Genomic DNA, 12,929 nt, shown 5'->3' with positions numbered 1-12,929 from the left:
GAGTCAGCGGCTCCTTTAACCCCGTCCTGTCTGAGCAAAAAACAGACGCCTTCCAGCGACCTACACGCAGAGGCAGGGCCAAGTCGAAAGCTGAGCCCCTGTGAGCTGTGAGAACAAAGAAGAAAAAGGGAAATCTCTCCCAGCAGCCTCAGAAACAGCGGATTAAAGCTACACAATCAATTTGATGTACCCTGCCTCTGTGGAATACATGAATAGACAGCGAATCATCCCAAATTGAGGAGGCGGACTTCTAGAGCAAGATCTATGATTTTTTCCCCTTTTCCTCTTTTTGTGAATGTGTATGTGTATGGTTCTGTGTGAGATCTTGTCTGTATAGGTTTGTTTCCACCATTTGTCCCAGCGTTCTATCCGACCATTGTTTTTTTAAATTTTTTTCTTAATAATTAATTTTAATTTAAATAACTCTATTATACTTTACCTTCTTTCTATCTTTCTTTCCTTCCTTCCCTCCTTTAGACAACGAATCATCCCAAATTGAGGAGGTAGACTTGGAGAGCAAGTTGCCCAGAGACGGGCGCGAGCCGCGGCTAAAAGCTCGGAAACCAGAGACGGGCGGGAGACGCTAAGGTTGCTGCTGACGCCACCAAGGGGCCTGTGTGCGAGCACAGGTCACTATCCCCACCCCTCTTCCGGGGAGCCTGTGCAGCCCGCCACTGCCAGGTTCCCGGGATCCAGGGACAATTTCTCAGGGAGAACACACGGCGGGCCTCAGGCTGGTGCAACGTCACGCCGACTTCTGCCGCCGCACGCCCGCCCCGCACTCCGTGCCCCTCCCTGCCCCCGGCCTGAGAGCGCCAGAGCCCCCGAGTCAGCGGCTCCTTTAACCCCGTCCTGTCTGAGCAAAAAACAGACGCCCTCCAGCGACCTACACGCAGAGGCAGGGCCAAATCGAAAGCTGAGCCCCTGTGAGCTGTGAGAACAAAGAAGAAAAAGGGAAATCTCTCCCAGCAGCCTCAGAAACAGCGGATTAAAGCTACACAATCAATTTGATGTACCCTGCCTCTGTGGAATACATGAATAGACAGCGAATCATCCCAAATTGAGGAGGCGGACTTCTAGAGCAAGATCTATGATTTTTTCCCCTTTTCCTCTTTTTGTGAATGTGTATGTGTATGCTTCTGTGTGAGATCTTGTCTGTATAGGTTTGCTTCCACCATTTGTCCCAGCGTTCTATCCGACCATTTTTTTTTTTTTTTTTTTTCTTAATAATTAATTTTAATTTAAAGAACTCTATTATACTTTACCTTCTTTCTATCTTTCCTTCCTTCCTTCCCTTTTTGAGACAACGAATCGTCCCAAATTGAGGAGGTGGACTTGGAGAGCAAGTTTTATGATTTTTTCCACTTTACCTCTTTTTGTGAGGGTATATGTGTATGCTTCTATGTAAGATTTTGTCTCTATAACTTTGCTTCCACCATTTGTCCTAAGGTTCTATCCGTCCCTTTTTTTTTTTCTCTAAATAATTATTTTTTTAATTCAATAACTTTATTATACTTTATTTTATTCTTTATTTTATTTTACTGTATCTTCTTTCTTTCTGTATTTTTTCCTTCCTTCCCTCCTTCCTTACTTCCTCCCTCCCTCCTTTCTTTCCTTCTTGCCTTCCTTCCTTTTCTTCTTTCTTTCTTCCTTCCTTCCTTCCCTCCTTCCTTCCTCCCTTCCTTCCCTCCTTTCTTTCTTTCTTCCTTCCTCCCTTCCTTCCTTCCTTCCTTCCTTCCTTCCTCTGCCGCCGCAGGCCCGCCCCGCACTCCGTGCCCCTCCCTGCCCCCGGCCTGAGTGCGCCAGAGCTCCCGAGTCAGCGGCTCCTTTAACCCCGTCCTGTCTGAGCGAAAAACAGACGCCCTCCAGCAACCTACACGCAGAGGCAGGGCCAAATCGAAAGCTGAGCCCCTGTGAGCTGCGAGAACAAAGAAGAGAAAGGGAAATCTCTCCCAGCAGCCTCAGAAACAGTGGATTAAAGCTACACGATCAACTTGATGTACCCTGCATCTGCGGAATACATGAATAGACAGCGAATCATCCCAAATTGAGGAGGCGGACTTCTAGAGCAAGATCTATGATTTTTTCCCCTTTTCCTCTTTTTGTGAATGTGTATGTGTATGCTTCTGTGTGAGATCTTGTCTGTATAGGTTTGCTTCCACCATTTGTCCCAGCGTTCTATCCGACCATTGTTTTTTTTTTTTTATTTTTTTTCTTAATAATTAATTTTAATTTAAAGAACTCTATTATACTTTACCTTCTTTCTATCTTTCCTTCCTTCCTTCCCTTTTTGAGACAACGAATCGTCCCAAATTGAGGAGGTGGACTTGGAGAGCAAGTTTTATGATTTTTTCCACTTTACCTCTTTTTGTGAGGGTATATGTGTATGCTTCTATGTAAGATTTTGTCTCTATAACTTTGCTTCCACCATTTGTCCTAAGGTTCTATCCGTCCCTTTTTTTTTTTCTCTAAATAATTATTTTTTTAATTCAATAACTTTATTATACTTTATTTTATTTTACTGTATCTTCTTTCTTTCTGTATTTTTTCCTTCCTTCCCTCATTCCTTCCTTCCTTCCCTCCTCCCTCCCTCCCTCCTTTCTTTCCTTCTTGCCTTCTTCCTTTCTTTTCTTCTTTCTTTCTTTCTTCCTTCCCTCCTTCCTTCCTTCCCTCCTCTCTTTCTTTCTTTCTTTCTTTCTTTCCTATTTCCTCCTACTTATACTAATTCTCTCTACTTTCTCTCCCTTTTATTCTGAGCCGAGTGGATGAAAGGCTCTTGCTGCTCCAGCCAGGAGTCAGGACTCTGCCTCTGAGGTGGGAGAGCCAACTTCAGAACACTCGTCAAGAAGAGACCTCCCAGCCCCACATAATATCAAACGGCGAAAATCTCCCAGAGATCTCCATCTCAACACCAGCACCCAGCTTCACTCAACGACCAGCAAGCTACAGTGCTGGACAACCTATGCCAACCATATAGCAAGACAGGAACACAACCCCACCCACTAGCAGAGAGGCTGCCTAAAATCATAATAAGTCCACAGACACCCCAAAACACACCACCAGACGTGGACCTGCCCACCAGAAAGACAAGATCCAGCCTCATCCACCAGAACAAAGGCACTAGTCCCCTCCACCAGGAAGCCTACATAACCCACTGAACCAACCTTAGCCACTGGGGACAGACACCAAAAACAACGGGAACTACAAACCTGCAGCTGGCAAAAAGGAGACCCCAAACACAGTAAGATAGGCAAAATGAAAAGACAGAAAAACACACAGAAGATGAAGGAGCAAGATAAAAACCCACCAGACCTAACAAATGAAGAGGAAATAGGCAGTCTACCTGAAAAAGAACTCAGAATAATGAGAGTAAAGATGATCCAAAATCTTGGAAATAGAATAGAAAAAATGCAAGAAACAGTTAACAAGGACCTAGAAGAAATAAAGATGAAACAGACAATGATGAACAACACAATAAATGAAATGAAAAATACTCTAGATGGGATCAATAGCAGAATAACTGAGGCAGAAGAACGGATAAGTGATCTGGAAGATAAAATAGTGGAAATAACTACTGCAGAGCAGTATAAAGAAAAAAGAATGAAAAGAACTGAGGACAGTCTCAGAGTCCTCTGGGACAACATTAAACGTACCAACATTCGAATTATAGGGGTTCCAGAAGAAGAAGAGAAAAAGAAAGAGACTGAGAAAATATTTGAAGAGATTATAGTTGAAAACTTCCCTAATATGGGAAAGGAAATAGTTAAGTCCAGGAAGCACAGAGAGTCCCATACAGGATAAATTCAAGGAGAAATACACCAAGACACATATTAATCAAACTGTCAAGAATTAAATACAAAGAAAACATATTAAAAGCAGCAAGGGAAAAACAAGCAATAACACACAAGGGAATCCCCATAAGGTTAACAGCTGATCTCTCAGCAGAAACTCTACAAGCCAGAGGCGAGTGGCAGGGCATACTGAAAGTGATGAAGGAGAAAAACCTGCAACCAAGATTACTCTACCCGGCAAGGATCTTATTCAGATTTGATGGAGAAATTAAAACCTTTACAGACAAGCAAAAGCTGAGAGAGTTCAGCACCACCAAACCAGCTTTACAACAAATGCTAAAGGAACTTCTCTAGACAAAAACACAAGAGAAGGAAAAGTCCTATAATAACGAACCCAAAACAATTTAGAAAATGGGAATAGGAACATACATATCGATAATTACCTTAAATGTAAATGGACTAAATGCTCCCACCAAAAGACACAGATTGGCTGAATGGATACAAAAATAAGACCCATATATATGCTGTCTACAAGAGACCCACTTCAGACCTAGAGACACATACAGACTCAAAGGGAGGGGATGGAAAAAGATATTCCATGCAAATGGAAACCAAAAGAAAGCTGGAGTAGCAATTCTCATATCAGACAAAATAGACTTTAAAATAAGGACTATCAGAAGAGACAAAGAAGGACACTACATAATGATTAAGGGATCGATCCAAGAAGAAGATATAACAATTGTAAATATTTATGCACCCAACATAGGAGCACCTCAATACATAAGGCAAAAACTAGCAGCCATAAAAGGGGAAATCGACAGTAACACATTCATAGTAGGGGACTTCAACACCCCACTTTCACCAATGGACAGATCATCCAAAATGAAAATAAATAAGGAAACACAAGCTTTAAATGATACATTAAACAGGATGGACTTAATTGATATTTATAGGACACTCCATCCAAAAACAACAGAATACACATTTTTCTCAAGTGCTCATGGAACATTCTCCAGGATAGATCATATCTTGGGTCACAAATCAAGCCTTGGTAAATTTAAGAAAATTGAAATTATATCAAGTATCTTTTCCGACCACAACGCCATGAGATTAGATATCAATTATAGGAAAAGAGCAGTAAAAAATACAAACACATGGAGGCTAAACAATACACTACTTAGTAACGAAGTGATCACTGAAGAAATCAAAGAGGAAATTAAAAAATACCTAGAAACAAATGACAATGGAGATACAACGACCCAAAACCTATGGGATGCAGCAAAAGCAGTTCTAAGAGGGAAGTTTATAGCAATACAAGCCCACCTTAAGAAGCAGGAAACATCTCGAATAAACAACCTAACCTTGCACCTCAAGCAATTAGAGAAAGAAGAACAAAAAAACCCCAGAGTTAGCAGAAGGAAAGAAATCATAAAAATCAGATCAGAAATAAATGAAAAAGAAATGAAGGAAACAATAGCAAAGATCAATAAAACTAAAAGCTGGTTCTTTGAGAAGATTAACAAAATTGATAAACCATTAGCCAGACTCATCAAGAAAATAAGGGAGAAGACTCAAATCAATAGAATCAGAAATGAAAAAGGAGAAGTAACAACTGACACTGCAGAAATACAAAAAATCATGAGGGATTACTACAAGCAACTCTATGCCAATAAAATGGACAATCTGGAAGAAATGGACAAATTCTTAGAAATGCACAAACTGCCAAGACTGAATCAGGAAGAAATAGAAAATATGAACAGACCAATCACAAACACTGAAATTGAAACTGTGATTAAAAATCTTCCAACAAACAAAAGCCCAGGACCAGATGGCTTCACAGGCGAATTCTATCAAACATTTAGAGAAGAGCTAACACCTATTCTTCTCAAACTCTTCCAAAATATAGCAGAGGGAGGAACACTCCCAAACTCATTCTACGAGGCCACCATCACCTTGATACCAAAACCAGACAAGGATGTCACAAAGAAAGAAAACTACAGGCCAATATCACTGATGAACATAGATGCAAAAATCCTCAACAAAATACTAGCAAACAGAATCCAACAGCACATTAAAAGGATCATACACCATGATCAAGTGGGGTTTATTCCAGGAATGCAAGGATTCTTCAATATACGCAAATCTATCAATGTGATTAACCATATTAACAAATTGAAGGAGAAAAACCATATGATCATCTCAATAGATGCAGAGAAAGCTTTTGACAAAATTCAACACCCATTTATGATAAAAACCCTGCAGAAAGTAGGTGTAGAGGGAACTTTCCTCAATATAATAAAGGCCGTATATGACAAGCCCACAGCCAACATCATCCTCAATGGCGAAAAACTGAAAGCATTTCCACTAAGGTCAGGAACAAGACAAGGTTGCCCACTCTCACCACTCTTATTCAACATAGTTTTGGAAGTTTTAGCCACAGCAATCAGAGAAGAAAAGGAAATAAAAGGAATCCAAATCGGAAAAGAAGAAGTAAAGCTGTCACTGTTTGCAGATGACATGATACTATACATAGAGAATCCTAAAGATGCTACCAGAAAACTACTAGAGCTAATCAATGAATTTGGTAAAGTAGCAGGATACAAAATTAATGCACAGAAATCTCTGGCATTCCTATATACTAATGATGAAAAATCTGAAAGTGAAATCAAGAAAACACTCCCATTTACCATTGCAACAAAAAGAATAAAATATCTAGGAATAAACCTACCTAAGGAGACAAAAGACCTGTATGCAGAAAATTATAAGACACTGATGAAAGAAATTAAAGATGATACAAACAGATGGAGAGATATACCATGTTCTTGGATTGGAAGAATCAACATTGTGAAAATGACTCTACTTCCCAAAGCAATCTATAGATTCAATGCAATCCCTATCAAACTACCACTGGCATTTTTCACAGAACTAGAACAAAAAATTTCACAATTTGTATGGAAACACAAAAGACCCCGAATAGCCAAAGCAATCTTGAGAACAAAAAATGGAGCTGGAGGAATCAGGCTGCCTGACTTCAGACTATACTACAAAGCTACAGTAATCAAGACAGTATGGTACTGGCACAAAAACAGAAAGATAGATCAATGGAATAGGATAGAAAGCCCAGAGATAAACCCATGCACATATGGTCACCTTATCTTTGATAAAGGTGGCAGGAATATACAGTGGAGAAAGGACAGCCTCTTCAATAAGTGGTGCTGGGAAAATTGGATAGGTACATGTAAAAGTATGAGATTAGATCACTCCCTAACACCATACACAAAAATAAGCTCAAAATGGATTAAAGACCTAAATGTAAGGCCAGAAACTATCAAACTCTTAGAGGAAAACATAGGCAGAACACTCTATGACATAAATCACAGCAAGATCCTTCTTGACCCATCTCCTAGAGTAATGGAGATAAAAACAAAAATAAACAAATGGGACCTAATGAAACTTCAAAGCTTTTGCACAGCAAAGGAAACCATAAACAAGACCAAAAGACAACCCTCAGAATGGGAGAAAATATTTGCAAATGAATCAACTGACAAACGATTAATCTCCAAAATCTACAGGCAGCTCATGCAGCTCAATAACAAAAAAATAAACAACCCAATCCAAAAATGGGCAGAAGACCTAAATAGACATTTCTCCAAAGAAGATATACAGACTGCCAACAAACACATGAAAGAATGCTCAACATCATTAATCATTAGAGAAATGCAAATCAAAACTACAATGAGATATCATCTCACACCAGTCAGAATGGCCATCATCAAAAAATCTAGAAACAATAAATGCTGGAGAGGGTGTGGAGAAAAGGGAACACTCTTGCACTGCTGGTGGGAATGTGAATTGGTTCAGCCACTATGGAGAACAGTATGGAGGTTCCTTAAAAAACTACAAATAGAACTACCATATGACCCAGCAATCCCACTACTGGGTATATACCCTGAGGAAACCAAAATTCAAAAAGAGTCATGTACCAAAATGTTCATTGCAGCTCTATTTACAATAGCCCGGAGATGGAAACAACCTAAGTGCCCATCGTCGGATGAATGGATAAAGAAGATGTGGCACATATATACAATGGAATATTACTCAGCCATAAAAAGAAACGAAATTGAGCTATTTGTAATGAGGTGGATAGATCTAGAGTCTGTCATACAGAGTGAAGTAAGTCAGAAAGAGAAGGACAAATACCGTATGCTAACACATATATATGGAATTTAAGAAAAAAAAATGTCATGAAGAACCTAGGAGTAAAACAGGAATAAAGACACAGACCTCCTGGAGAACAGACTTGAGGATATGGGGAGGGGGAAAAATGAGCTGTGATAGGGCGAGAGAGAGACATGGACATATATATACTAACAAACGTAAGATAGATAGCCAGTGGGAAGCAGCCGCATGGCACAGGGATACTAGCTCGGTTCTTTGTGCCTGCCTGGAGGGGTGGGATAGGGAGGGCAGGAGGAAGGGAGACAAAGAGGGAAGAGATATGGGAACATATGTATAACTGATTCACTCTGTTATAAAGCAGAAACTAACACACCATTGTAAAGCAATTATACCCCAATTAAAAAAAAAAAAAAAAAACTGAGGCAGACCAGTGGCCCTTCAGGGATTACATACAGACGAATCATTTGCTACTAGGGCTGAGACTAATACTTGCCCCTAATAGCCATTCTCTCATTCTTTCTTTAATAAAACCCCTAAATGTTAGATGAACACAGGGTCATGCAGCTAGATTATATTCACCAGCTTCCCTGTAGTCGGGGAATGTAAACATATGACTTAGTTCTGGCCAACTGTGTGTAAGGAGAAATACTAAGTGCAACTTCTGGGAAGTGTCCTTAAAGGGTAGGATGGGCCCTTTACTTCCTCATCTCTCCTTCCTGATGACTGAAATGCAGATGTGATAACAGAGACTGGAATAGCCATCTTATGCCACAAGATAGAAACTATATTGCTGAACACGGAAAAACAAACTAGAAGAAAGAAAGTGTGACAGAGAATGTTCCTCTCAAAGTTCTTTAATGTTAGAAGACTCAACCATTTAGTCATACCCAGAATAATGTAGCAGGCAAGAAATAATATTTGCTGCTATCTTCATATTTAATTCAAACAAGCCTCTTCCCTATTGCTTAAGACAAAAGTTTTGTTTGCATTGCTGGTAATATTATCATTACTTGCTGATACAAAATACGAAACTGAAAAAGTGTTTTCAGAGCCAGCACCAATTTAGAAAGAGAAAGAGGGTACATGAAGTGTTCCTATTCCAAAAGTGTGCGAGTACTTCCCGACTCTCAGCATCCCTATTTGAACTCTTACAGCAGGCACCTAAACAGAATTAATACCCATAAAAATTAATCCCTTCACTAGCACAAAATAGTAGATGATACTGGAAATTAAAAGTCATCTTACAGCTAATGTGATGTCATCTAACATAATACTGAATCATTTCACTGTATATAATACAAAAGAAAATCTTGATTCTACATTACTAGACAATCAATAGTTGATGATATGAAAATTTTAAGTTATACTCATATAAATATTAAATAAATCCAAAAGGATGACATTAGTATTTTGGATAACAAAGAAATACAGCATGATAAGAAATGGGTTGCCATTCAATTTCAGGTAGACTGACACTGTCCTTCAGCAACACTATTACAAAATTCAAACTCACTTACCTACTGTGTCTACTCCTTTCCTGCCAGCACGACCAACCATCTGCTTGTAAGTAAGAATATCTAGAGGTCGACCACTGAAAATAGGAGTCCGAATGATTACACGACGTGCAGGTAAATTCACCCCAGATGAAAGAGTAGAAGTTGCTGCCAAGACCCGAATCTGACCTTGACGGAAGGCTCCTTCAATGATATCCCTCTCCTCAAAAGTAAGACCTAAAAAAAAGAAATTACAATAGCATATATTTATTAACATATAATGAAAATATTGTACTTGATCACTTACAAATGGATGTGAGAATCTGTTACAAGCATGTAAAGATTTTTTTCAAGCTATTGTTATGACTGTAAACAAAGAAGTAATCAGAGTCTACCAATTTAAGAGTATAATCTGCCAACCCTTGTACTATATACCATACTTCTATCTCATCTTCTAGACCAGGGGTTGTCAAACTTTATCTGTAAATATTTTAGGTTTTGCAGGACAGATGGTCTCTGCTGCAACTACTCAACTCTACCACTGTCACATGAAAGCAGCCGCAAAACAAATGGGCAAGACTGTGTTCCAATAAAACTTTATTTACAGAAACAGCTGGATTTGACCAGCAGACTATAGTTTGCTGACCCCTGCTCTAGACAAGAACTCCTTGAAGGTAGAGACATGCCTTATGACAGTATCTGCAGGGTCTATCCAACACCATGGTGAGACACATAAATAAATGTCTGAAAAATAAATACATGAGTAAATGAAAAACAGCATACAGAATACACACTTACATGGCTTATTTTTTATTTTCTTTTATTTTAAAAAAATCAAAAGGATTGGGGTTCTAGTTTGTAAATAAGTTGTGGGTCCACCAGTATTCATCTTATTAGTATGCACTATAAGTTATATACAATGAAAATATTTTATGTGTTTGTGTGTGTGGGTATATATATATATATTTTTTTTTTAATTTATTTATATATAGCACGATAAAAATTTTAAATAAATTGAAAAGGTTACGTTCCTAATCATAGAAACTATATATTCTTTTTTTTTACATCTTTATTGAAGTATAACTGCTTTACAATGGTGTGTTAGTTTCTGCTTTATAACAAAGTGAATCAGTTATACATATACATATGTTCCCATATCTCTTCCCTCTTGCATCTCCCTCCCTCCCACCCTCTCTATCCCACCCCTCCAGGCGGTCACAAAGCACCAAGCTGATCTCCCTGTGCTATGCGGCTGCTTCCCACTAGCTATCTACCTTACGTTTGGTAGTGTATATATGTCCATGCCTCTCTCTCACTTTGTCACAGCTTACCCTTCCCGCTCCCCAGAAACTATATATTCTTAATCATATCCTCAACACATATCATCATTGACAGATCATACCCTGAAAGAAATTATTTAATTCGGTGACTGTCATAACCCTTGCAATTTTGACAACCTAGGTATTTGGTTTTTAAACACTTGTAGCCCTCTCAAAATATAATATGACAAATTCTAAAATTAATTTGATTTTGATATACTCGTGAGAATATTTCCAATACCCCTTGAGATAAAAGGAAACAGAGTGGCATAAAATTAGGATAGCAAGTACCACTCTAACCTAATTTTTAAGGAAACAAAGTATAGAAAGGTAATAATTTTAGAATTCACTTCCCCAATGGTACAAAAAAGCTTATATCTAGTATTTATATACCATACAGATAAGTAAACCTACATGTTATTCTTATTCTTGTTTAACCTTAATCACACAATTTCTTAAAATGAAATCTAAGAGTATTAAGTGTGGTTAACAAGAAATCAAATGCAAATCAAATATAAAAATAAAAATGAAGAAATTATAAGGATTCTTGGAGGGGGCTTCTTAATAACATATTATAAATACGGATACCTGCATGATGAAACGCTACTCCCCATGGCACAGTTTTTTGTAATACAGAGTCCAGTCCTGAAGGCAAACGTTTTAACTGATCCATCACTTCTAGGAGGCCCTTTTGTTCCAGTATCACTGGTGGAAGTTCAGATGATCTTACCAATCCTGTCACAAAAAAATCATCAGCACTGTCACCTCCCCTTGGACCTCTTTAACTGCTATCTGCCTGAGTCATGACAGAGGGCAATGGTTCTGAAACTACTACTTATAATAATCACCTGGACGGGGCTTCCCTGGTGGTGCAGTGACTGAGAATCCGCCTGCTGATGCAGGGGACATGGGTTCGTGCCCCAGTCAGGGAAGATCCCACATGCCGCCGAGTGGCTAGGCCCGTGAGCCACGGCCGCTGAGCCTGCGCGTCCGGAGCCTGTGCTCCACAACGGGAGAGGCCACAACAGTGAGAGGCCCACGTACCGCCAAAAAAAAAAAAAATCACCTGGACATCTTTTAAAAATACTGATGCCTGGCATTCACCTCTGGACTTTGTGATGTGATGCAACCTGGACATAACGATTTTTAAATCTCCCCAGGCAATTCTAATGTGTACCAAAGTTTAGGAAACACTATATTAGGGTGAGATCAAGCCCACAGGAGGAGATCAAAAGAAACAGCTGAAGGAAGGAGAAAATTACAGATACTACCACTCAGAGACTAAAAATCAAAATCCTTGCTCAAAGTGTGCCCCACCCACCAAACCAGCAGTGTCAGAATCACATAGGAGCTTAGCTCTAAATGACAATTCTTCTAGCCTTTTGGGCACCAGTGTGGTAATTAATCATACATTACCCTCTGTTTTTGCCTCTATGTGTAACTTCCCCCAGAAGACTTTCTTAGATGCAAGAACTATGTTTGCTTAAAGAATTTCGTAGACTTTTGGATTTCTGAACTAGTAAACCTTCTCATAGAATGTATCTTATATTTTATATATTTTTAAGTCTTTTAGGTAAACTTTTCCTAAAATTTTGAGGATCCACAGAGGGCTGCCAAAGTTTTATTTCTCTAAGAACAATTTAAATTTTTTTTTAAATTATCATTGATTCCTTATTTCAAAAGAAAAGTTATTTTAACATAAAAAAATTAGTAGGGATAATTTCAAAATTTAAACTTCATCTTTATGAAAAATGTGCTGCCATGTCTTTACTTTTCTGGTGAAAACTTCATCATAGCCCAGGCTCCAGTCTAAGCACTAGGATTTGGGAACCACTGCTATAAATCAAAATAACAGAGCCTCAAGCAAAGAAAATATTAATAATGTTTCTGGTTATTAAGGAATATAAGTTATCATGGTTCACATAAAAAATATAAGTTGGCATAATAAGAAAGTATCAATTAAGAGGGAACTAGAAGAGATATTAAAACGTTGGATAAGAGTCTACCCAATATAACTTCAGGCAAAGTTTACTTATTGGAGCTAGGCTTGAGATATCTATCACCTGTCCTCAAGATTCCACTGTCATAACAAAGTCATAAAATATCACAGTATTCTGTAACTAGAACTGGTCTCTGTCTTCCCTACA

At 38.7% G+C, this 12,929-nt stretch overlaps 1 protein-coding gene across 1 annotated transcript in view; it reads right to left on the bottom strand.

The window, feature by feature from the left end:
• Positions 1-12,929, bottom strand: part of POLQ (DNA polymerase theta) — a 124,653-nt gene that overhangs the window by 93,907 nt on the left and 17,817 nt on the right. Inside the window, 2 exon segments of the mRNA XM_007450507.1 lie at positions 9,488-9,700; positions 11,371-11,517. Coding sequence (XP_007450569.1) covers positions 9,488-9,700; positions 11,371-11,517 — 360 coding nt within the window.

Source organism: Lipotes vexillifer, unplaced genomic scaffold, assembly GCF_000442215.2.
Source record: "Lipotes vexillifer unplaced genomic scaffold, Lipotes_vexillifer_v1.1 scaffold1106, whole genome shotgun sequence".
Classification (NCBI taxonomy): Eukaryota; Metazoa; Chordata; class Mammalia; order Artiodactyla; family Lipotidae; genus Lipotes; species Lipotes vexillifer.
Note: the sequence above shows the minus strand (reverse complement) of the source record. Positions and strands in the feature narration are given on the sequence as shown.